Source organism: Raphanus sativus, chromosome 6, assembly GCF_000801105.2.
Source record: "Raphanus sativus cultivar WK10039 chromosome 6, ASM80110v3, whole genome shotgun sequence".
Classification (NCBI taxonomy): Eukaryota; Viridiplantae; Streptophyta; class Magnoliopsida; order Brassicales; family Brassicaceae; genus Raphanus; species Raphanus sativus.
This window is the reverse complement of record NC_079516.1, coordinates 39,024,957-39,050,106: the sequence shown is the minus strand read 5'-3', so window position 1 is coordinate 39,050,106 and position 25,150 is coordinate 39,024,957. Positions and strand designations below refer to the sequence as shown.

Genomic DNA, 25,150 nt, shown 5'->3' with positions numbered 1-25,150 from the left:
AATAGAGGTAGAAGAAACAAGGGCATATATTGAAGTGGATCATCATGGGATTTTAATGGGAGAGAATCTGACGAGCACGAACCCTAACCTGCAAGCGAGCAAGAGCATGCATACAATGTAATGCTATTCGAGCTTGTCTCCTCACAAGCACTCCTCTAGCCACCGCTTGAAGCTTCACAAGACTCCTCAACGCTCTAAATGCTCTCCTTCCCTACAATACTTACAATGGTTAACTTTCTAGTAATCAAAAGAAACAAGGTTTTGTAATGACAAGAGAAAACGTGTATGTTTTTTTATACCAGGTGACCTCTGAAATAAGCTTGGATTTTAATGGCGGCAATGTGTTCTTTAGTGGTTTGTGGGATAAATGAGCGAATGGTGGTGATACTGCTGGGAGATCGCCGGAGAAGCTTCCTCCTTACGACACCAAACAATCTTTTCGAGTTGGAGTTGGCCATATTGTGAATACCTGTCGCTCTGCTTTGGTACGAGTTTTTTTTTTTAAGCAGAGACGTGCGTAAAATGTAAATAAAAGTGAAGGCGGTGACTTTAAGGGATGGAGATGATGTGCTCTCCATTTTTGTTTGTTGATTTGTTAACGAACGAACGTGCTCCCATGCTATTCTCTACTTTGTACTTGATTTTGTTTATTACTTTTGAAGACAGAAAAGTCGTTGGTCTTTCTATGTATAGTTAAGTTAACTAGGTGATTTTTGTTTGTTTATACGTTTTAAGTTATTTTGTAATTTATATGTACAACAAAAGATATTATGTATCATTATGTTTACATCTTATATATATGATTTTACATATAATATTTTGTATTATTTCAAATATTTATTTTGATATATTAAGTTACATCTATTATATTAAATTAAACAGGTTCTTATATGTTAAAATTGAAATATTATTTTGTTAAATTCATGTAGTTCAATTTATCCTCTTATATTTGTAAATATATTTGATTTTGTTTTTGTATAATTGGTATATATTGTTATAGAAAAATAGGAAACAGAAATATAAATCAGCTCTGGCATTAATAAACATAATTTGTAGTATTTTGGAAATCCATATACTTATAATAATTGGTTGATTTGATTATTCATATTAATAATGATTTGTTATTCATATTTTAGTATATCAATTTTTTTAAAAAGAATCACAAGTTTTTTTATTACAATTAGACTAAAATAAGAACATCTTACTAATTGGATTTTATTTTATTTTATTTTATCTTCGGATGATAAATATATTTTGTAGATTATGTATAATTTGAAATATTTTGTTTTCAGTAATTTTCTTTTGTGAAATTGAAGTGTTGGTAATTATTTTTATAATTTTTTAACAATTTAATCAAAATATATTTATAAAGGAAATATTATTTATCTTATTGCAGCCTCACATTTTAATTATTTATTTGGTTACAAAATAGTAATAAGATATACTCATTTTTAAAGTAAGATATTAATATTCATTTATGTTGTTAAAATTATTTTATTATTATTATTTGATCAAATATATTTATAATAAAATATTATTATGTTTTAGAAAAGAATGACTAAAGTATTCTAGTTTTCAATTTTTTTGTGAAGTTATGTTATATACACACACACACACACACATATATATATATATATATATGTAAAGTGTATTTTAAAAAAAAAATATTTTTATTATTGTTTTTAGGAAACATAAAGCGTAATAAAATTAAAATTCGTTTTATATAAAAATCAATGTTTGTATTTTATAAATCTTTTCCTTTTTTTTATTATTTATATGCTTTAGTAAAAAGGAAAATTATATTAAAAATTTAATCTCAATTTTATTTAAAAAAGGAAACATGACTAATTGTTATTAATGGAAATTGAAATATTATTTTTAGTTCATTAATTTTTTTTTGTAATTAATCAACGTAAAAATAACGCGAGGACGATATGTAGGGACTGACTTCGCAAATATATATATATATATATATATATATATATATATATTTTTTTTTTAAAAAATTAGATATATTGATTATGTTTTTAGGAAATATAAAGAATAATAAAACTAAAATTCATTTTATATAAAAATCAATGTTTATATTTTATAAATCTTTTCCTTTTCCTTTTTATATTTATATGCTTTAATCAAAATGAAAATTTATATTAAAATTTAATCTTAATTTTATTAATAAAAAAGAAACATGAATAATTGTTATTAATGAAAATAAAAATAATATTTTTAGTTCATTAAGGTTATTTTTGAAATTAACCATCAGGAAAACTAACATGAGGACGATACATAGAGACTGAGTTCTCAAATATATAAATATATATTGTAAGTATATATTTAAAAATTAGATATGTTTATTATTGTTTTTAGGAAACATAAAGAATAATAAAATTAAAATTCGTTTAACATAAAAATCATTTTTTTATATTTTATAAATATTTTCCTTTTTTATTATTTATAGGCTTTTGTCAAAAAGGAAAATTATATTAAAAAGTTAATCTCAATTTTATTAAGAAAAGGAAACATGAACAATTGTTATTAGTGGAAATCAAAATAATATTTTAGTTCATTATGATTTTAGTTTGTTTTTTCTTTTGGTTTTCGTTTTAGTTTGGATTTTAGTTTTTTTTCTTTTCATTTGGTTTCACCTTTACATGTCGAGACTCTTTTATTATTTTTGGAAAGTTTTTAAATTCTGAAAAATTCGAGGAATTCTTATTCATTGGTTGCTGGATTATTCATCTATATATACTGTTCTTGTATACAAATGTTTGATGTTTTTAATTGCATATAAAAAATTGATTTTTAACTTTAATTAATACATTTTACTTTAAAACTAAAATATAAATCAAAACCTAAAAGTACGAACAATAGAAAATAATCGAGAACAAATAAAAGTAACAAAACTAATAAACCATATGTATTTAATTTTTATTGGTCTATGTACAAATCGTAAACATCAAATATTTTAAATTAAGAAAGAGTATTATTTTAGTTTCTCGCTTTTCTTCGCTTGATTTATTGCATAATGTAAAAACTCTATAAATTAATAATGTTGAAATTAAAATATTTTGTTAATTTATTGAGTTGTTAATTTATAAAAAAAATCTTTTTAGATTTTTATATTTAAAATCTATTTCTTTATAAAATAATAAAGTTATGTGATTCTACCTTATATACATTAATTAAAATTTTGGAATACGAGTTTCATACATCATTTATTATATGATTTAGTGTATACAAATATGAGTCTGTAATGTTGTTGACAAAAAAAAAAGTGAGACTATATATATAATATTTAAAATATGTTATTTTATCATCTTATTAATTTATGTAATATATTAAACTTTTCAAATTTAAAAATGGAAAGTTTTATTAATTCAGTGTATTTATTAATTTATCAAATATTAATTTATAAAAAAATTAGTTAGGTTCTATTTGGTTAAATATCATGCGGACACAAAACCTAATTTGTAAGCCCGTAAGTTTCCAAATTTTTAAATGGGCTTAAACTCGGAAACAGGCCCAACTAAAGTGTCTTCCCCAAGGATCTTAAAACATCATCTCATCACCACCACCACTGTCTCGTTTGTAGCTAAAGAGAAAATCAGGCAATCGCCAACTAATCTCTACTCTCTCTCTCTCTCTCTCTCTCTCTCTCTCTCTCTCTGTCAATTTACAGCTACAACAAGTCTACAAGATCGCATTTCTGGAGAATCTTATTTTGTCTTTCGTGCGCGATCCTCCCTGTCTCTGTCTCTCTCTCCCACCAATGTTTGTCTGAGAGAGAGAGAGAGAGAGAGAGAGTCAACCATGGGCGTGTGCTGTCCTATTCTCCGACCCTGGGATCGAACCCGAGACAGCTATCTCCTTAGCATCCCTTGTCTCTCTGATCCTGGTAACCACTCCTTTTTGAATCCTGATCATGATCCCTTTTCAATTTACTTATCTGAATTCGGTTTTAAAGGTTTGTGGATTTGATTCACTAAAACCCCCAATTGTGTTTTGGTTTTTTTGCTAAAAGTGAAAAGATCTTCTCTGTTAATGAAACTGGGACTAGTAGCTATACACCTCGTCTTCATCGGCTTCCTCTTCGTTTGCGATGCTGACTTCATCGACAAAACTAAGCGAGATCCATGGTACTTGTTAATTAATCTACGTTTCGCTTATTTACTCTATTAAAAAACAATCTTTAATTGGTGCTTGATTCTGTTAACAGGTACACGGCTTCTTACTTGTTGTTGTTTTCTCTCACGCTTCTTCAGTACTTTGTGACTTCTGGCTCTTCACCTGGGTACAAAAAATCTAAAACTAAACTAAACTACTTCATCACTGTCCCTAGTGTGCTGAAAAGCTTCTTCCTTGTCTTGTAAGGTATGTAATTGATGCAATGAGGGAGGTTTGCGGGAATGATGCAATTTACAGAAATGCACCTACCACCTCAATGTGAGAATTTAGTTATTAATCCTTGTGTTAGGATTTTGATTGGAAACAAGTGATGGAAATGAACTGTGTCTCTGTCTAAGTGTTGTGTTTATATTTATTTTTAATTATGTCGTGTTATTTAAGCGAAGACAACATGGTTCCAGAAAAAATGGGAGCTTTGTTATTAATGTGGAAGGAGAATCAGCTTCAGGTGGTGGTGGTAGTAGTAGAAAGACTCCAACTTCCTCCTGGGCCAAGATGGTTCTTGACTTGTACCCTCCAGGGACATCCTTAAGGTTCTTTAAAGAATCAGCTTTTATTATTACTAGGAAACAAGTGTTACTTGATTCTGAATTGTTTCACTTTTTATTTTTGTTTTGTAACCTGCAGAAATTTGACTTGCGGCTATTGTCATGTGGAGCAGGTAAAACATTTCAATTCAACTTGTTGTTTTTTACCATGTTTTGTTAAATGTTTTCCCTCACTAACTAAACTTGGTTGCAGCCTCCACGAGCCAAGCATTGTCATGATTGTGATAGATGTGTTCTTCAGTTTGATCATCACTGTGTTTGGCTGGGAACATGTGTAGGCCAGAAAAACCATTGTAAATTCTGGTAAAGCTGAAGTTGCACTAATGTTAAGAGCTACCAAAGCTGGATTGTCATTATGTTTAGATCTCTCTCATAAAAGGTGTATCCATGATATTTATCAGGTGGTACATATGTGAAGAGAGTGCTCTATGCATCTGGACACTCATCATGTACATTGACTACCTCAGTAACGTAGCCAAGCCTTGGTATACTAACCTTTTTTTTCTTCATCTCTACACTCATCATGTAAGTTTCTTTGAATAATGATTTTTTTTTTCAAATGGATATGTGAAAAACAGGTGGAAGAATGCAATTATCATACTACTGCTTGCCGTCTTGGTGATCTCCATGATATTTGTGCTGCTTCTATTGCTTTTTCACAGGTATATACACATTTTTTCTTTGATATTCTCCTCAAAATCTCATACGTTTTTGTCTAATTGCTGAGCTCCTGCAGCTACCTCATTCTAACGAATCAGAGCACTTATGAACTTGTGAGACGAAAACGTATTCCCTACATGAGGTATTATTCAACCCCTCTTCTATCTATCTATCTATCTATCTATCTATCACCTAGTAACAATATCAAGTTACTTCAGGGAGAAGAACTAAGTTTCTTTGTCCAAATTGTTAAAATGTGTCGGTTGATAGGTTTTGGTTATGTGATAACAGAGCTTTATTTGTGTGTTTGTAGGAATATTCCGGAACGAGTGCATCCATTTAGCAGAGGCATAAAGAGGAATCTACACAACGTCTGTTGCGGCAACGATACTCTAGACTCACTGCCCACCGCATTCGAACTCGAGGATAAAGCAAGACCCTACACTTGCTTAGATATGTTGAAATGTCGTTGTTGCTAAATTTTTTTTTTTCTTTTTTTTTGGTTTGTTTAGTTAGACAGCTACCATTGTTTTAATCTATGAAACATGTTAAAAAAATATATGTGAACTTGTATACATACACAATGAGGATCTAGTGAATGGAGTTCTAATTAAATCATATATGTGTAGAGAGTGTGTTCAAAATTGAGACTCTTGCTTGGATCATACGCCTGTATAAGCTTTCAAGCGACGCCTCTAGTTCTTCAACCGCAACATCTACGTTTTCCAAGGTTGTGACCAGAGATTTGATTCGTTCCTTGTTTATCTCTTTGGCCAAGGAGAGTCTTTGTAGCTCATCGTCCATCATTTGGAACTCGTTTGTCTGAACTTGAGCGTTTTTATTCGTAACGTTCTTGATCATCAGTTTGGTGACTGAAGACCATTTGGAAGGCATGGGCTTTGGTACAGGTGAGGATAAGGACAACAGGACAGTCCTAAAGGAGTGACATGTTTGTGAACAAACTTGTCGGAGCAGTGTGATGAAAGGATGATTTGCTTCGGAAGAGGAATGTTCGGTTTGTTTGAGCAACGAGAGTAGCTTAGCAAGATCCTTGTGAATCAATCTCCGAGAGCGGATAAAGGCTTTGACGTGGCACTGGATCGTGGAATCTCCACCGTGTGTCCTCCTTCTGAAAGCAGAGCGGAGGTCTCGGAGGCAATCCTTGATGCGGCAAGTGATGTCTCTTAGCTTGGAGCACAAGTCAAGGTGTACAAGAGAAAGATCAAGAAGATGGGTGAAAAAGGAGTGATGAGGGAGTAGTAATGAAGCTGGCGAGTCATTGAATAGATGAGAAACAGAGTCATAGAGCTCTGAGAGAAACGATAGGCTACTGTTATTATCTGTAGGAAGCTTGTTGAGGAGTTGCTGAATATGGTTGAGACAACCATTTGAGTGTAACCGAGCTGGTAAGCTACTAGATCGAACGTGGTAGGTGGAAGCCATTGTTGATAAGGTTGAGAGATAGATAAAGTTTTAGCTGAAGTTGAATACATATATAGAGAGACTAGAGAGAGAGAGATAGGTCAAATGAAATAAGGGTTTAGACTTGTGAAAGTAAAAGCCACGTGAAGGGGACAACGTTCATTTGTTCCATCGAAGCCTACTTTATTTGATATCGACGTGTGCTATTATAGAGTTTGCTATACATGTACCTAATCTGCTAATCTCATGTTTATGTTTTCATAGCTAATTTTCTTTCATTTAAAAAAAAAAGATCAATGAGGTACCCACTTAGATCTTTGGTTAGGCGAGAAGAATCAAAACTAAGATATTTTGTCACGTAATCTCCTTCAACTTTGGGTGTTGATAAACACCGACGTGGAAGGATGTATGGATTGTAATTACTTAATTAGTGAGCGTATATTCTCTCATATTTGTGTGATCATCATCATCAAAGGAATATTGATAATCTAAACAACAAATAGTTATTGAAAATGATTTTTAGAAAAGCTGATGGTTGGATAATACGATATGGGCCAGTGTGCACGAGTGTCTTGTTAAAAACTTACAGAGGAGACGATGATAATAATCAACTCACAATCATAGTTCACACCGTCTTCCTTCTCTAGTATGAATTCATGAATATGACTTGTCACTATCAAAAGTACAGCCTGCAACTGAATATCTTATCCCTCTCTTATTAGATTTAGACATCTCAAAATATCTGTCCTAACTATATCGTTAGGCTTTTCTCATTACTATATCTTCCGGTGCTTTGGATATGCAACTTTTTTCTTATGTAATTGGTCTACAAGTAGACATTTCATTACTTTAAAAAAGAGAAGATATATCATCTGAAATATTTGCTTGATCTCATGCATGTATGAAAACACGAAACTAAATTGTTTTTTTATGTTAGCATTATAGGTTCTGCACTTTAAGTTCATAAGACCATCTCCATCCCTAAACCTCAATTTTGGGGTTCATAACTTTTTTTTTCTAATTTTAATCGATTTTTCTTAAAAAAAAAAAAAGACCGACCAATCGCAGGTCACCACGTGTACGTGAAACTCGCGGAACATTGTAAGAGTTACCTCTTAAACAAGAGGTTTAAGAACATCTTTATAGGTGTAACTTTAAAAATGATTCTTAAACTTTTTTTTCTTTTTGATTAAAAAAAAAAGAAAATTTAACCAATCAGAAAGAAGAATAGAGAAGTGGGACCCGCAAAAAGATTAAAATTTGCCTCTTGCATAAGAGGAGAGAGGGAAATGTTTTAACAAAAATGTGGGCCCATATGGTTAAAACTATCTCAAGAGTTACACCTATAAAGATGCTTAAGAGGTGAGAGAGTGGGAGTTTTAAAAAAAAAGAGGGATTGGTGGGACCCCATTGCTAACAAATTCTATTAAGAGTTGTGCAATGGAGGTGCCCTAATCTCTTACATTCAGTGCCGGTCTAATGGTTTATAATGCTCGAAGCTAAATTTAAAATTTATGTCTCTTATGTATTTTATCAAGATCACAAAATAATATCAAATAAAAAATCAAATTTTATAAACAGTTTATAAAAATTTTTATTGTTGAAATATGAATTTTTTTTTTACATTTTTTCCCGTAAAAACATCCACTATATATATATATGTATATAACTAAGCCTTTTTAATCATAATTGTATCAATAGAGAATATAGAAAGTCCATTTAACATCTTTTGTGATATGGTAGAACACAATTTTTTTTATCAGATTTAACTTCGAAAAGTTCTTTCAGTTGTGGTGACTAATACCAGAATGGTTAATAAATACAATAAGTAGTTTATGTGTTTTGATAACAATCTTCCGATTTTTTTTAAAAAACTTAAACACTTTGATAGTTTTCAAACTTTACATATCTTGATTTTCGAAGAATTTTTAGTTCTATAAATAAATCATCCCCAATTATCTGTGAATGCATACCATTCCATAAATAATTAATAAAAATTAAAAATCATATATTAAAACGTATAAAACCATAACAAATATTTATAAAGTCATTTATTTTGACTAACAAAAGTATATTATAAAATTTAGTAATTTTTTAAAAAATCTTTTATGAAGGTTTCTGAAACGTTTAAAAGATAATAAAAAGTATATTACTTCAAATGGAAATTACAATATTGTATCTTAAAATGTTCTCTATATACCATACTTAATATTTTTATAATTGATACAATATTAACTCTAATTCTAAGAAAATAATCATTTAAACTTTTCTAAATAATCCCAAAAATTAATATTTAGCCAAAACCTTTACAAATTTTATTTGTTTAAGAAATACTAATAAGATTTTTTTTTTAAATATGCCCTATAATTCGGATGCCCTAATCGATGGTTTGGGTGGCTTTCTCTCTGGGCCGGCCCTGTTTACATTACATACCTGCAATCAGTTTTTAAAATTCTTATTTAAATGAAAAGATTTTTGCACCATAATATAAGGTTCAAGCTGAATACACAAAAGATTAACCAACCTAATTCTACTACCATTAAACTACTAAAAACTGATAACTTATTTGTTCTTTTTTCGATAGAAATGTTAATATTTCATAAATGAAACTGGAGAAGGTTACAACTTTGCATCCTATACAAATGATTTCTTGGCAAAAAAAAAGTGAAAACAAGAAAGCATTAAGTTAAGCTAGCAGCAGTGAAACACTGAAACGTGGCCAATTTAAATCAGCCAGTGTTGCATAAGGTTTTGAAACCGACGCGGTCTTTTTCTAGCATGAATCGTGTTGATGATCATTCTATTTGTTTCCTTGAAGACAGCAAGAGGAGCTATGTAAATTTTATTGTGGAGCACTTATTTGTTCTTTCTACGTATATAACTGAATCCTCCAAACACTATCCAATTAATATTTCTTTTGTTTACACATATTTAACCTATGGCTTATATTAAGCAATCCAGCAAAAGTATATATATACAGAAGAAGTTTTTATTGTTTTTTTTTTTTTTTTTGGTATCTCTGGTGTCTGGGCAGCCACTTTCCCAAATATCCCCGAAGGGGTCCAGTGCCCCAGCAGTAAGGATGTTAAATCGCTGTGGCCGGGTTTCGAAGCTGGGTGGCGGGCACCTCAGCTGAGGTTCCATTACCACCAGGCTACGAAGCCCGGTTGTTTTTATTGTTTTTGAACATGCAGAAGAAGTTTTTGTTGTTGAACATATAGAAGAAGTTGGTTTTAAGGAACTATATGAAGTTTAGGTACTGCAATGTGCGACGATAGACAAGGAAAAGTCTGGGCCATCAGCCATGTGAAGTCACGTTACGCTCTTGGATGGACCCTCCCTTACATAAATATAGCAGCTATTAACATTACACTTGTATTTTTTCAATAGAATTATTATTTTGTTTGGTGTTTGTCCTGTTGTGTAATTATTATGCCACCCAATTGCCATTATTGGCGAGCCATTGCCCCCATGGCCCTATCACCTCACCTCTATTTGCCGACTCTCCATAACTCTCTCTCCGATGTCTCTTCCTGCCTTCCCGTATATTTTAATAAAATATCCAAAAATGTCAAAGATATTACATCAATGAGAATTTATAAAAAAGTATAAAGAAGCCTTCTGCTTTTGTTGATCCACTCGTGTTTTCTCTATGTATTTGGGTAAATTAATTTTAAAAAACAAACCTTTTGATATATGAAAATATTAAATGCATGGCAATATATAGGCTTGGAGTTCGGTGGCCGATTCGGTATCGGTCCGGGTGATTCGAATTTTCGAATTTTCAGTGTTATGCTGAGAAGTACCATTCGGGCTTTATTAATTATCAGATCATGTTTCGGTTCGGTTCCTTCTAGGTTCGATTCGGATCAGATGTAACCAATGTTTAAAATCGTCTAAAAAATATGTTTCAAACCTCAAAAATTGATAATTTTTTTTCAAAATATATAAATTATTTACAGATCTAATTAAATACTAGTTAAACTATCTAAATTAGCTAAATACATTCAAAATAACAAATTAAACAAACTACAAAAATATTTTGAATACTTTAAAATATCTAAATCACCTTAAATTATCATATTTAACTAATTTCGGATATTATCGGATCCTAGTTCGGATTTCGATCCGGTTTGGGTTATAACCAAACTCAACTAAGCTCATAAGTCCCGTTGGGATATTTTTGTATGGCAGTTCGGATTCGGTTTTGGTTTTTCCGGTTCGAGTTTAGGTAAGTACTTCGGATTGAGGTAAAAACACCCATACCTAACAATATATAATAAAACAAATGGCATACTAATATTGTATCGCAACTTTTGTTAGCCGTCTAGATTATGGGAGAATTCAAATTTTATCTCAAATTTGATATCATTTTTTTCAAATTTACCTTTACATGATATTGATCATTTTAATAAAACACTTTAAATTTATTATGAAAAAGGCAAAAGTAATCCTCCTAAATTATTTATAAACGTGTAAGATTTGCCTATAGAAGTTTATAAACTCAATCCCACCCTCTAAATACTAAATCTAAACAATAATCTCTAAAACATAAATTCAAATGTTAAAATATTTTTGATTGTGTATTTTTGAAAAATAGTGTCTAACTTATTGTATTTCAAGCAATTTTCTAGATTTATTGTTAGTTATCGTTTGTTACTTTCTAACATGAATCCTTTTAGGGAAACAATAATGCAAACCACGTATTATCATTAATTCTGTTTCATTTTTTGACATCTTATTATTTTCATTTTTGTTATTTAAATGTATTATTGTCTTATGATTAAGTACTATATAAAATTGCAATGGGGCCGGCATCTTAGCAAATATGAACTGTTGCATGTATATCAGTGTGGGGACAAGGGGAATCAAAGCTCCACTCATCTCTCCTTTGTTTATTCGTGAAGTAATTAGCGATTCACTAAAACCACTAGATCATCCGAAATTAAAGATCTTGATGATGACTTTATCATTGGTGGTGGTGCCAAGATTTAACATTAAACAAATAATGTGCACGAGTGAAGGCACTTATACCAATGCTAGAGCGACACGTTATGTATTTGCCATAATAAACCTGTAAGAGAAGTACGGACATGAAATCTTACAAAAACTCCTGGGGATGAAGAAGACTTTGATATTATGTATCTTTAATTAGCGGATTACAGTTACGATTAATCTTCACTATGAGAATTTGTATGTCTTTCTATATATGTTTTGTGTACAATTAGAAGTTTGGAATTAACTAAGAGTGTGTTGTAAGAATGTTAAGCAAGTAAACTCTATATTGGACAAGAGACTTGAAAAGAGAATCAAGTGCAGCTTCAAGCCCCTCTGTTCTTTCCTCTAATATCTCCAGAGCCTTCTTCACCAATTCCTTGGAGTTTTCTCCATCCGAACGCAAAACCAAATCCAGATTATGCAACTCGCTCATTATTGACGTCGACGATCGACCACCACCACCAATAAGCTTAGAGACAAATCTGAGAGTACATGTGTTTGTCTTCATGGCCGATGATGTCGACAGAAACGTGAAAAGGGATCGAAAGAGGGAAACGGCTAAGGCAGTGGTCTCAGAGCTATCCAGCTTCTTGAGGCCAAGAACAAGCTTGTTAGTCTCTTTCTTGATCTTTTTCCTGAAGACAAAGTACTCTTTGGTCTGGACCTCCATGGATTTTCCTTTTCTCCTAAGTGCAGATTGAAGGTTGAGGATATGCTCTTTAAGAGTGAGGATTAGGTTTCTCGCTGCGTCACAAGAGTCTAGTAACGTGGCTGACACGTCAAGAGAGTTTTCAGCTTGAGCGGTGGGAAGAGAGTGGTTGAGCTGGTGGAGGGAATGGTAAAGCTCCGAGAGGTTGAGTAATGAGATTTGAAGAGATTGAGAATCAGAGGATGCTGTGTTCTGGCAAGTGTGAAGTTGAGAGAGTGCAGCTTGGAATTTAGCTGAAGGAGGATGGATTCTTGAGGGAAGACTTATAGATCTAATGGCCATATGGAGATGGGTTTCAGGAAATGCCATGTTTCTTGATTCTGCTGTAGAGAAAGAAAGGAGAGGTTGTGTATATATATGAGTAAAGGCATGTGAGGGAAACATGTGGATATTTAATATTATATGTATAGTGAATGTTTAGTTAAGCCATGATGCACATGGAAGGTGAAGGAAGCTTTGAATGCTCTGTTTTTGAACGTGAAACTAACTTCAGAGGACCAGAGCTAAATGGAGCCATGACAAGATGTTGCTTTTGTGATTGCCATTTGATAAACCGGAGAGAGTGGGTTTGTCAGAAGGAGACATGGAAACATTTGTTGCAGACCATTTTCAGATTTTAACTCTCCTTTGTTCCATCCAATTGGTCGATTTTCATCCTATTGATTATTCACATTTTGTTTGTTTGTTATGGACAACTTCCCAAGACGGTCGTGAAGCGATAGACGTTGTAACCGTAACAAAGTTATTTTATTAAGAAAAGTCTTTATCTAATATTGATTAGGATCTAGGAGGGCGGTTCAATGTTTTGTCCCATGATTCAATCAAGCAACTCGTTTTATTATAAGTTTTTTTTTAAAATGTGATTGAGTGCTTCAAGGCTGTCATCGGGTTCATGATCAACTAGAGGCATCGTTTAGAGAGAGACATGATTATGAACTAAGATAATAGTCTGTCTCCGTTACAACTTACAAGAGCCATGCTTATATATTAAATTTGTTTACTCAGAGAGAAAAATTATGTAGGTCGTATGTATACAAATGAGACGGTGTAATGTACGGTGAATCTTAAAGTGGTACGTTTCAGACAAAAGATCTGCATGGGATTTGATACATTGAACCTCGTCTTAAAAGTAAGATCTGTCTCAAGAAGAATTACTTCGCTAGAAAGATAAAAGGTTAGTGACAAGGAGAAACTAACATAGCTAGGTTTCAGTATAAAATCAATATTCAAAAGTTAGTGCAAGGAGAAACTACTTCTCACTGACAAACTTCAAATTTCACATACATTGAAAGCATGAGACATGAACCCTAGAGATCAACGGATTTATACTGTACCTCTCACTTGAGATTAGTTATGGATTTGTTTGAAACACTAAGCGACATGTGAGCTATCTAGATCTTATTTAGAGACATTCACACTATATATGGAAGCTCAATAAGTTGGTTATGTTAAGGTTGACATAAATGGCTGAACAGTGAGAATTATGAATAATGTTAGTTAGGTTCACTACATATAGTGACGGGTTTCGCTCATCATCACATGCAAGTGGGGAGGTTACGTAGGTTTAAATATTGGTTTGCATCCATGATTTGCCAACACATGACGAACCGGTTGTTGTGACTTGTGAGAAGCTATTGTTTGCGTTACCTATTGCTGAGTTTCTTCAGTCCATCCATACAAAATACCTAATAACTTAGATATATTGATACCTAATAACTTTCATATACTTCCGCACTGAAATGTTTACTAGTTAATAAAATACTTAATCTCATATGCTGATTAAGATTTAATTATGAGGGAGGTTCACTGCTTTGTCCCCTGATTCACTCAAAGCAAATACAAATTTATTACAAAGTTTCAAACTCGATTGAGTGCTTCAAGCCTGGCATTGTTTATTTTATGATTAATCCAAAGCATTGTTGAGAAAAAGAGACAAGATTCTGAGTTAAGATAATAGTCTGTCTCCGTTACAAGAGCTATGAGTATCTTGTAAAGTTTCATTTTGACAAAAAAAAAAAAAAAGAGATCCTATGGGACTATTGTAATGTACGGGGAATCTTTAAAAGTGGTACGTTTCAAACAAAAAAGATATTCTTGGAGTTTGATACATTGAACCTTCTCTCAGAGTCAATCCATGTTTGCTTGCTTCTACTGTATCTGCAGGTAATGATTCAGAAAAAGGCCTGATGATTTAGGCCGAAATAAAACCCCTTCCTTTTGAAAACTCAAAAATCAAAATGCATCCATAAAAACATGGCACTGTAAGAAATACATTTAAAGCCCACAAATTAGGACGGCCCATCCAATGGTATGACCATGGGGTATGATTATTGCTCGGTCTTTAACATTGGTCCTTAATATACATATATGTATATGTATAGACTATATATGCGTATATAATTGTTTGCTAAGGACTTTACGGAAACCGAAACCGAAAACTTCTTAATTAAGGAACTTTCGGTTTCGGTTTCCGTAAAGTCCTTAGCAAATAATTATATACGCATATATAGTATATATATATACATATATGTATATTAAGGACCAATGCTCTGACACATAGTAAAGGTAGACCTGTGAATTTAAGTCATCATCCGTCCGCCGACCCCATCTCGTTTGATCTGCGGTAGGGCTGGCGTGGATTAGACAATTTTAAAAATTCAAACTGCAGGTGGGAATTGAGTATATTTATGCGGAGTGAGTGTGGGTCATCAAAATTTAAATTGTGGGATGCCAACCGATCCTCAAAATAGTTTTCTTAATATTTTCTTAAATAAAATAAAAAATTCTAAAAATTAATAAATATACATATTTTATATTTTTAATAAAATAATACAATATATATAAAAATATATTTATATTATTGTTAATATTACCCACATATTAGTTAATATTACACATGGATTACCGACAAATTTTGACGGAACAAATATAATTTTTTTTCTTTCCAAATCATAAAAGTCAGATTTTTAACAAAAAAAAAATTTCAATCCGTAGGTTGGTGGGTCAAGCGGAACGGATTTGACCCGCAAACCAGCATTCTATAAAGGATTCAAAGATTTTTTAGGGATGACAAAAACAGATGAATTTAATACATTGAACATTTTTAGGGTTGATTTTTTTGGTCAAAGATTCAATTACAATATTTTTTCAGTAAAATGAATTTAACATGATCTGAGCTTTATTTTAGGAGACTAACTAATATTTTAAGCCGAAAACCTCCTAATCATTAAAAAATCAGAATAAATTTGTTAAGTCCATTATTTCATCAAAATATTTCATTAATTCTTCATCAAAATTGCTGTGAAATATTTTTCTGAATTTTGGTTATTTATCCGAGTGTATGAAATAATTGTTTCATTTATTCAAAATAATTGGTGACTTATTCCACATCATTTCATTTCATATTTATTTTTTGGGTAAAATTTATTTCATATATAGTTAATTTAATTTAAATTAACATTATATTTTTTCCTGAAACACGTGAAATGATTTACTCAATCAACTAGGTATTTTGTTCACGTATGCGGACAAAAAAATATAATTAATTATTAATACTTACATTAGTACATTCACTAAAAAATTAAAATAATAATAAATTATTATTTATGTATTCATTGAAAAATGTGTATTATAAATTTTTTATTTTTTTGTATGCTATAGTCACTATTAATTAATAAATTCTAGAAATAATTTAATATTCTATTTTCAATTATGTAAAATTAATAAATTTATTTGATTAATATTTATTTATGTGTTTTCTGGTTTTTAATTTTTAACTTGCTTTATTAAGAGATATCTTTCAGATAATAATACCATATATATAGGAATTATTTTTCTATTTTAAAATATATTTTAGATTTTGGATAATTTTTATTATTATTTATTTTAATCACTTATCTAATAAAATAAAATTTAAGTTCATTTTTATTTCTTGGTTAATCATATATTTTATTTATTAAAGATCAACGTATTAAAAATATAAAACACTATAACTTTTAATAAGAGAGTTCAAATGCAACAAATTACCATATTGAAAACAAAATGAACAGTCAAACGTTTTACTATTGTTAAAGTGGTTGAGAATTTATTTTTGTCGATGAACTTGTAGATTTCACGAACAAACCATCCACTTTTGCAGATAGGTTCCAAATCCAAACTATAAATATATATAGTTTCGACAATTCAGATTAAAAAGTAATATATATCCATTATACCTTTGATTAGTAGATAGTAAATCATATTCTCCCTTATTAGTAGGTTTAAGTAAATGAAAACTGGAACTATGTTAAAAATTTGTATTTATTATTTTATGGATAAAAAGATAAAAATATTAATTTATATTAAAATACATAGATAAAATTCTATCTTTAAAGCAACTTTATTAGTTACAATGTTTTCATCACCATCTTCCATCTTTCATCGTATTCTTTGATGATTTGACACTGAAGAACCACTGTATGGAGATACTCTACTCCTCAAACCACATCCAACGCAACATTAAACTGTGTGGTCCAATCTAGTGGTCACAAACTGTGGTTATTCCAGTGAAAGAGATGCATGCTCAACGTACATATTGGAGCATGTTTCGATAGACTAACAATATCTTCTTTCCTTAAATGGAATACCCATAAAGAGCCACTAGGTTGCGGTGATAAACCTTGGTTAGAACAATAACCTTGGATTTGAATTTGTTGATGCATATACCAGCTATAACTGAGTGGTTCATTTTCTTAGCTGCAATATCCCTTCCATCTTCCATTGTTCCTTTATATACAGATCCAAACCCGACTTCCCGAGTAAATTATCAACTCCAAAGTTGTTTATGAATCCATGAGAATCTGCATCGGGATTGTTTGTTCTCGACGATTTTGTTGTGCTCAAAATTTTTTGTTGTGCTCAGAAGACTGCACAACCTTCTTCCTATTAAAAATCAGATAAACGATGTACCATCTAATAACCATCACACGACAACCAAAATCACAGTCAAGATACCCACAAGGATTTTTGATATTCGTGTTTCATGTATGTGAAGGAAAATGATTGATGTTTGTCACAGTCTCCAAATTCCCTTGAATATTTATCACTACCTTCACATCTCTTATCTTGAATTGTGGCACCTTGTTGTGAAGATGATTGTAGGAAATGTTTAGGAGTCTGAGTTCCTTCACAAAACATGTATGTATAAAAATAGTAATAGACTTGTTACCATTTATCCAAAATTTTTAGTTTCATAATTTTCTTGTAAATTTTGCTTAATTTTTTTATGTTTTACTTATGTTTTCCTATCAGCTCTTATGTTTTACTTATATATTGTTTACTAGATGGTTGGCCCGCTTATGCGGGCTTAATAATCTTATAAATATTTATTGATACATAAATTATTATTTCAATAATTATCATGATAAGTTATGTTTATACTCTTAAAGTTTTAAATTGGCGATATATATATCTATAATTAAGTTTCTCATCTATACTATTAATTGGCGATATTATATTATCTGTGGAATTTATCTTTCAATATATATATATATATATATATATATATATTATATATATATATATCTATGACTATTATTGAAATTAATTTTTAATATTTATGATTTAAAAAATTATTTTCAGATAACAACATAATATATATTAGAACTGTTTTATTTATTATTGGCCAAAATTGTATTATATTAATTTACGTTCAATTATCTAATCTAATAGATAAACATAAAATTATTAAAATAAATTTTTAATTATAGTACATATTATATATAACTATTTATTATATACATGATCATATTATCTCTATTCATGTTAATTAATACACATGCATTTGTCACTAAAATTAACTTTTTATAAAACCAAACATAGGTTAAACCATTATTTGATGTCGGCTCCTAATTGCTCTATCTAACGGGTTCCTAGGTGTTTCGTCTGCTCATGGGAACAAATTTTTTTTATAATTATTTATTAATATATGCATTAATAATGAAAATATTATAGTTATAAATCATAAATTTTTCTTCATTTGAAATTCTTATGTACTGTAATTTTTAAAAATGGTTCATTCATTATATTCATTGTTAATAAATAAATCTTAAACATCACTTAATATTTTTTTGATTATATGTGTCTTCTTTAAAATTTTGAACTTTTTATTAAAAGTTTTTTCGGATTACAACACAAAACATATATATAATATATATATAAATTATCTTTTATTTAAAATCTATATTTTAAGATTTTGAATAACTCTTACTATTATTAGTTTTAAATTCGTTTTATTTTTTTAGCTAATATAATTTTGGGGAATTTTCAAAAATACCATTTTTAAGGTACCATTATTCATCTTTACCACCACTAAAGACACATTTTCAAAAATACCTTATTTATTAAAATGGTATAGACTCTTATATCTTTATTTTTATATGCTTTTCAAAATTCTAATCTCAAATTCTAAATTCTAAACCTCTAATTCTAAACCCTAAACCCAAAATCTTCAACTCTAAATCCTAAACCCTAAACTATATACCCTAAATTCAATATCCTAAACCCTAAACCCTAAAATCTAAACTATAAACACTAAATCCTCAACTCTAAACCCTAAATCCTCAACTCTAAACCTTAAACTATGTACCTTAAACCCTAAAACATCAAATCTAAATCCTAAATCCTAAACCTTCAAATCTAAACCTTTCATTAAAAGTAGTGGTAAAAGTGGTTAGTGTAAACATGAAAAGTGATACTATGAAAATGGTATTTTTGGCAATTTCTCTATAATTTTTTATTCATTAAGGATACAATCGATATTAACCAGTGTAACTTTTAACGTGAGAGCTCCATTGCGAAAAATCGCTTCGCAAATAATAGTATAGATAAACTAAATGTTCTTTTTCAGTTATATAAAATTGATAATTTTTCTTTATTAATCTTTAGTTATTTTTTTCTGTTTTATTTTAGTTTTAAATTTATTATTAAAAGATAATTTCAGATAACAACACAATATATATGTGTATATATCATATTTTATTTTTTTAATATATATTAGGTTTTAGATAATTGTTATTATTATTGTTATTATTATTTTAATCATTTAAATTTGTTTTTATTTTGGAGTTAATTTATATATTTTATTCAATAAGGATATAAACGATATTAACCACTCTAATTTTTTAACGTGAGAGCTCTTATGTAAAAATTTGAAAATATTCATATATTCGTTAAAACTATATACATGGATTTATATTTATTTTAAAAATATTTTGATGTAAAATATTATTGGATCACATAATATATAATTTTGTAGATAATGATGAGAATCAAATTAATGAAATTCGTTTTTAATTTGTGAGTAGTTCTATATTAACAAATATAATTTAATTATGTATTAAGGATAATGAAGATTTTAAACGCTATAACTTTTTAACGTGAGAGAAAGAAAACCGCTTTGAAGATAGTATTATAAACTAAATGTTCTCTTTTCAGTTATATATAAATTGATAATTTTTCTTGATTAATCTTTAGTTATTTTTTTTGTTTTATTTTAGTTTTAAATTTATTATTAAAAGATAATTTCAGATAACAACACAATATATATGTGTATATATCATATTTTATTTTTTAATATATGTTAGGTTTCAGATAATTGCTCTTATTATTGTTATTATTTTGTAATTATTTAAATTCATTTTTATTTTGGAGTTAATTTATATATTTTATATTCATTAAGGGTATAAACGATATTAACCACTCTAACTTTTAACGTGAGAGCTCGAAACCAAAATTTTACTTCGCAAATAATAGTATAGATTTTTAATTATGTTAACCGCAAGATTTTGATCCGCGAAGGAGCATGATTAATTGTAATGAAATATATATATATATATATATATATATATTATTGTTGTAGGTTAGTTTTTTATTCTTTCTTATATCTGTGAATAGCTATGTTGATAGTTTAAGAAAAATGGAGATCGTTCTTTTATATTAAATTTTCAAGAGTGAAGAAGACTCAATCTAAATTTGGAACATTTTTAGGGGGCTTATTGTCGTGCTGTGCGTGTTACTACTTTGAAGAGATTGTTTTATTTTTCACTTCATAGATTTTTGTCAAAGTTTCCGTTCCACCATTCTATGGTTATGTGGCAAAATGTTCGCATCACGTCTATAAAAGGCGTCACAATTAAATGTTCAGAAGGTAACTATTAGTCAAACTTATCTCCTTTATCATTTTGATATAACTGTATATTGTTAACGTGTACTATGTCTTTTTTTTTTGGGTGCTTAAAATTTTGATACTAGGCTACATAGAAATAGCATACAGACTAATTTTGTTAAGGTAACACTCTCACCGAGAAGATGTAGTACTTATCCAACGAAATTTAGGTCAGGGGACTAATTAATAGTTGCTTTTTTTCCTACTATGATAAATCTTCACATCTATCTGTACATTTTATCTATATGGATACCATTAGTCGCATGTAAAGTTTCCTGCTTTTGATCATGAATATTATCTATTAGTTGTTCGTTATTCCTCGGCCTCAGCATATGGTTGATTGATGATTGTACCCCAAAATTTAACCTATTTTCGATTACATAATGTGTAAATTCATGCATGCAAAATCGTTCGAAGTATTCCAAGAAGTATTTTGAAATCTTCTGAAGTAGACTTCAAAAATCTTCCTGAATTACGAAGATTTCAGAAGATTTCTTATCAGGTCCGGCCCTGAAACTTGTAAGAAAATGTTGAGCTGAAAGCTTTTAAAACAATTTGGACCGAAATAATTTTGAAAGAAAAGTAGTTGACAAGTGTGGAACCCATGAACAGAAATTTAAGTACTTACCTTGTTTTGCCGGTTGAACTATAATGAACATTTTGTAAAGTTAAAGGCTAATGTTTTGCTTATTTTTTAGAAGGCTGGGAGCTGGTGCTTCCACCACTTCCTCCCAGGGTCGGTACTTCTTCTTATAACACTTCAGAAAATTTCGCATGCATGAAGTCTTTCTGTAAGACTTTCAGGAAGTTTTCAAAATCTGAAACCTGAACATGGAGGACTATCAAATTACGATGTGTATGTTATATTGTTTGGATTGCAAGTTCTCGAGATGAGGATCAGTTTCACTGCTTAGACAAGTTATGCCATAGTTTACCCAAAGTGGTACAAATGAATGATGTCAAATAGAGTCCAAGTTTATTTATGTAGAGAAGTGATCTCTGGCTCTATGTGTATAATTTTGTTTAAGGTGTCTTATGTGATTTGTATGTATAATTTTTTAGTTGTGAATTTTGTTTTGTAAATTTGAAGAGATTTTTTAATTGAAAAAATTTGGTAAATATGTTCATGTTTACAATATTATCTTGTTAAAAATACTTAACATTAATGAAATTATTGATACAACATACCAAAAAACATTTTTATCATTCTACCAATTCATGTCAAAACGCAACAACACAAAATTTAATCAAACTTACTAAAACTAATAAAGAAAACTTCCTCAACAAAAAACTTAGTCAAAATCGCAAAAAATCGAACACTACATGAATTGATTAATTGCTTTAAAATAATAGTATAAATTCCCAAAAAAATATTTCAAATCAAATAGATAGATCATTCCACCAGTTCCATAATAATAAAAAAATATCATTCCACTACAATTTTAATAAAATAATGAGATAAATTTTTTCTATTTTATATATTTATTTAATAGAGTATTTATTTTTATCCTATCATTTTTTTATGTTTACCATTCATAACCTAAAAGATCTAATATATATACACACGTGTGTGTAAAAAATTAATACAAAGTTTATACCTATTTAAAATAATAAAAAGTCCAAAAAGTATTTTGTAATTCATTTTTAATAAAATATCACACATAAATTTTAGAAAGAAAATTTATCAAAAATAGATTGAATAAATATAACTTTTAATATTCAACTATTGTTTTTGCTATAAAATCTGTAAATGTATTAAACCGCCGTTGATGTTTCTTTATTTCTAAAAGTCAATAAAGGCGTAATGTCAGTGCCGTGCGAGAACATTGAGAGGCCTAAGGCATTTTTCTTATACAGAATTGTCTGTAACAGTTAAAAAGGTATTTGTAAGTTATATTTCAGAGATTCAATTTTTAACAAATAGATAAAAGCTAATCCTAACCAATTTTCTTGCATAAATATTTTCCTCAATACAGCAAAAATTTTTTGAACTGAAAACAAATATAACTATAGAAGAAGAAGAAGAAGAAGAAGAAATAAGGTGGTATGTATACAAACGAAGTTTGAAGACCGAACTTAGTATTAAAATTATTAGAACTTTAGATAATATAACAAAATTAATAGGAAAATACTCATATATGCAAAACTGAGATATGTGAGGGTCAAATTCACGTTGACATATCCCAATACCAAATAATCTGAATCATTGTATTATGAATGATTTAGTGAAATTTGGGGCCTAAAATATTTATATTTTTTAGGGGCCTGGGGCAATTGCCTTTTTCATTTGCTTGTAGGCACGCCTCTGCGTAATGTAACACTAAACATAGTGGACCGCAAAGGTAAAGCCCATGAAGCAAGACCATATCACATAGCTATTGAATCGTCACGTACCTCGGATCAAGAAATCAAAGGCTCTTAAAAAGTCAACAAGTGCAAACATCAAATTAAAAAAAAAAGGTTTCTTCATCACTCGACAACTTGGGAGTAGTTCACCATCTTCCACAAATACAATCTCAATGCCTCTTCTACTATTATCTCGTCGTGTCCTCATCTTCTCCACCATCATCCCCTTCCTCGCCTCCATTGCACTCTACCGACTCGACACTTTCGACCCAGCTCTGCTTCCTTCCTATGCATTAGACTACTCTTCCACCACTCTCCCTCCGCTTGTCAACGATAAATTGCTAACCGGAGCCGAGTTAATCGGTGTTGATCTTCTCAACAGACCCGAGGACATCGCCTACCACCGAGCATCAAACCTCATTTATACTGGTTGTGTAGATGGATGGGTGAAACGAGTCAATGTGGCCGACTCAGTCGTCGAGGACTGGGTCAACACCGGAGGTAGACCACTCGGCGTCGCTTTTGGACTTCACGGCGAAGTCATTGTCGCAGACGCGTACAAGGTTTGGTCCGATCTCTAATTTCTTGAATATGTCGGAACGAGGAAGATGATTAGTTTGTGTCTGTAACTGTACAGGGGCTGTTGAATATAAGCATTGACGGGAAGAAGACGGAGCTGTTGACGGACGAAGCTGACGGCGTTAAATTCAAACTCACTGACGGAGTCGCCGTTGCAGATAACGGCGTTTTGTATTTCACAGACGCTTCGTACAGATACGACCTGCGTCAGTTCGCTTTTGACATTCTGGAAGGCAAGCCACATGGCAGACTCATGAGCTTTGACCCGATCACTCGAACTACACGTGTCCTTTTGAAAGACCTTTACTTCGCTAACGGCGTCTCTATGTCTCCCGACCAAACACATCTCGTCTTCTGCGAAACACCAATGTCCTCTTCCTTCTCTCTCTCTCTGTAACCTTCTCTTTGTGCTTTGAAACCTCAACTCAAGTTGTTTTTTTTTTTGTTATTTCACAGGAGAAGATGCAGCAAGTATTATATCAACGAGGAGCGGGTTGATGTGTTTATTCAAGGGTTACCCGGTTATCCTGATAACATCCGGTACGATGGAGAAGGACATTACTGGATCGCGATGCCTTCGGTAAATATACAAACTGAAATTCTTTTTTAACTTTATGATTTGAGTTTTTTTGTTTTGGTATCATTGTTTGCTTCTCATTGTTTTTGAAGGGAGTAACAGTGCTGTGGAAGCTTGCGTTTAGATACCCTTTCTTGAGGAAACTCACAGGCATAGCGGCTAAGTACGGCTTCTTGGAACCCATGATTTTTATGAAGAATGCCGGCATTTTGAAGGTGGATCTGGATGGGAAGCCTATAGCATTGTACCATGATCATAAGCATTCTCACATGACCACTGGGGTCAAGATTGGGAGATACCTTTATTGTGGGAGTCTTTTGCATTCACACATAGTTCGGCTCGATCTTCTGAAATACCCTGCACAAAAGAGGCTTTGAGCTTCACTGCCAGACAATGTAAACCCGTGTCCATGAAAATGATAAATGGCTTCGAATTGGTGACACTTTTTTTTTTGTAACAAACTTGGCTACACTTTGAACATCAAGTTTATTCAATATATAAGAAGTGCATGTACATTTGCTATAAATTAAAGTCACATTGTAAACTCATCATCCTGATAATGATGATATGAAATTTTACTATTTAACATTTTGTTTCTTACAAGTGAAAGAGAAATGTGACTTAAATATTTTGATCATTTAACCAGCAGTCAATGAGATGCCATGTTGATGTTGATGTTGATGCTGATGTTGATGGGAAGAACCCTAGCACCCTATCATGGTCGAGTTCAACAATTTATGAAGCTGTCCCACAGATGAAGGGAGCTTCACTAGACTTGAACAACCACTAAGTGACCGGTGGTTTAATGTGGTTTTAGAGTAAAGTTTTTATTTTTTAATAATTTAATATTACTGAATAACAAAGAGAGTTTTAAAATTAAAACTTCTAAAATTAAAAAAAAAAAGAGGATTTGTATACGTGTA

At 30.7% G+C, this 25,150-nt stretch overlaps 5 protein-coding genes across 6 annotated transcripts; 2 read left to right on the top strand and 3 right to left on the bottom strand.

The window, feature by feature from the left end:
* Nucleotides 1-52: 52 nt before the first annotated feature.
* LOC108810307 (protein IQ-DOMAIN 20) lies at nt 53-578 on the bottom strand. The gene is made up of 2 exons (XM_018582426.2): nt 300-578; nt 53-211 (listed from the first exon to the last, which is right to left on the bottom strand). The coding sequence occupies exons 1-2, from the start codon at nt 576-578 to the stop codon at nt 53-55; spliced, it is 438 nt and encodes a 145-aa protein (XP_018437928.1).
* A 3,004-nt stretch (nt 579-3,582) lies between these two features.
* On the top strand, nt 3,583-6,011 carry LOC108806259 (protein S-acyltransferase 10). 2 transcript variants are annotated; one of them, XM_018578329.2, is made up of 11 exons: nt 3,583-3,895; nt 4,022-4,136; nt 4,217-4,291; nt 4,372-4,443; nt 4,587-4,718; nt 4,813-4,846; nt 4,927-5,036; nt 5,135-5,218; nt 5,312-5,395; nt 5,470-5,535; nt 5,707-6,011. In XM_018578329.2, the coding sequence occupies exons 1-11, from the start codon at nt 3,811-3,813 to the stop codon at nt 5,870-5,872; spliced, it is 1,023 nt and encodes a 340-aa protein (XP_018433831.1). In that variant the 5' UTR covers nt 3,583-3,810; the 3' UTR covers nt 5,873-6,011. The 2 variants fall into 2 exon arrangements, with proteins under 2 accessions (XP_018433831.1, XP_018433830.1); XM_018578328.2 differs by having other exon boundaries at nt 4,572-4,718.
* On the bottom strand, nt 5,856-6,952 carry LOC108806260 (uncharacterized). The gene has a single exon (XM_018578330.2). The coding sequence runs from the start codon at nt 6,834-6,836 to the stop codon at nt 6,009-6,011; it is 828 nt and encodes a 275-aa protein (XP_018433832.2). The 5' UTR covers nt 6,837-6,952; the 3' UTR covers nt 5,856-6,008.
* Nucleotides 6,953-11,931: 4,979 nt separating this feature from the next.
* Nucleotides 11,932-13,132, bottom strand: LOC108810622 (uncharacterized). Its single transcript, XM_018582726.2, has one exon. The coding sequence runs from the start codon at nt 12,904-12,906 to the stop codon at nt 12,058-12,060; it is 849 nt and encodes a 282-aa protein (XP_018438228.2). The 5' UTR covers nt 12,907-13,132; the 3' UTR covers nt 11,932-12,057.
* Nucleotides 13,133-23,141: 10,009 nt separating this feature from the next.
* LOC108812473 (protein STRICTOSIDINE SYNTHASE-LIKE 5) lies at nt 23,142-24,740 on the top strand. The gene is made up of 4 exons (XM_018584748.2): nt 23,142-23,634; nt 23,709-24,019; nt 24,107-24,230; nt 24,320-24,740. Exons 1-4 carry the CDS (start codon nt 23,245-23,247, stop codon nt 24,602-24,604), a joined length of 1,110 nt encoding a protein of 369 aa, XP_018440250.1. The 5' UTR covers nt 23,142-23,244; the 3' UTR covers nt 24,605-24,740.
* Nucleotides 24,741-25,150: the final 410 nt, after the last annotated feature.

Bases quoted from the DNA above. Each gene is read 5' to 3' on its own strand.
- LOC108810307 (XM_018582426.2), bottom strand. From the start codon at position 578: ATGGAGAGCACATCATCTCCATCCCTTAAAGTCACCGCCTTCACTTTT. The intron at 212-299 runs GTATAAAAAAAC...TAAGTATTGTAG, and splicing joins CTTATTTCAGAGGTCACCTG to GGAAGGAGAGCATTTAGAGC.
- LOC108806259 (XM_018578328.2), top strand. From the start codon at position 3,811: ATGGGCGTGTGCTGTCCTATTCTCCGACCCTGGGATCGAACCCGAGAC. The intron at 3,896-4,021 runs GTAACCACTCCT...TTTTGCTAAAAG, and splicing joins CCCTTGTCTCTCTGATCCTG to TGAAAAGATCTTCTCTGTTA. The intron at 5,037-5,134 runs GTAAAGCTGAAG...GATATTTATCAG, and splicing joins AAAAACCATTGTAAATTCTG to GTGGTACATATGTGAAGAGA.
- LOC108806260 (XM_018578330.2), bottom strand. From the start codon at position 6,836: ATGGCTTCCACCTACCACGTTCGATCTAGTAGCTTACCAGCTCGGTTA.
- LOC108810622 (XM_018582726.2), bottom strand. From the start codon at position 12,906: ATGTTTCCCTCACATGCCTTTACTCATATATATACACAACCTCTCCTT.
- LOC108812473 (XM_018584748.2), top strand. From the start codon at position 23,245: ATGCCTCTTCTACTATTATCTCGTCGTGTCCTCATCTTCTCCACCATC. The intron at 24,020-24,106 runs GTCCTCTTCCTT...GTTATTTCACAG, and splicing joins GTCTTCTGCGAAACACCAAT to GAGAAGATGCAGCAAGTATT. The intron at 24,231-24,319 runs GTAAATATACAA...TTGTTTTTGAAG, and splicing joins ACTGGATCGCGATGCCTTCG to GGAGTAACAGTGCTGTGGAA.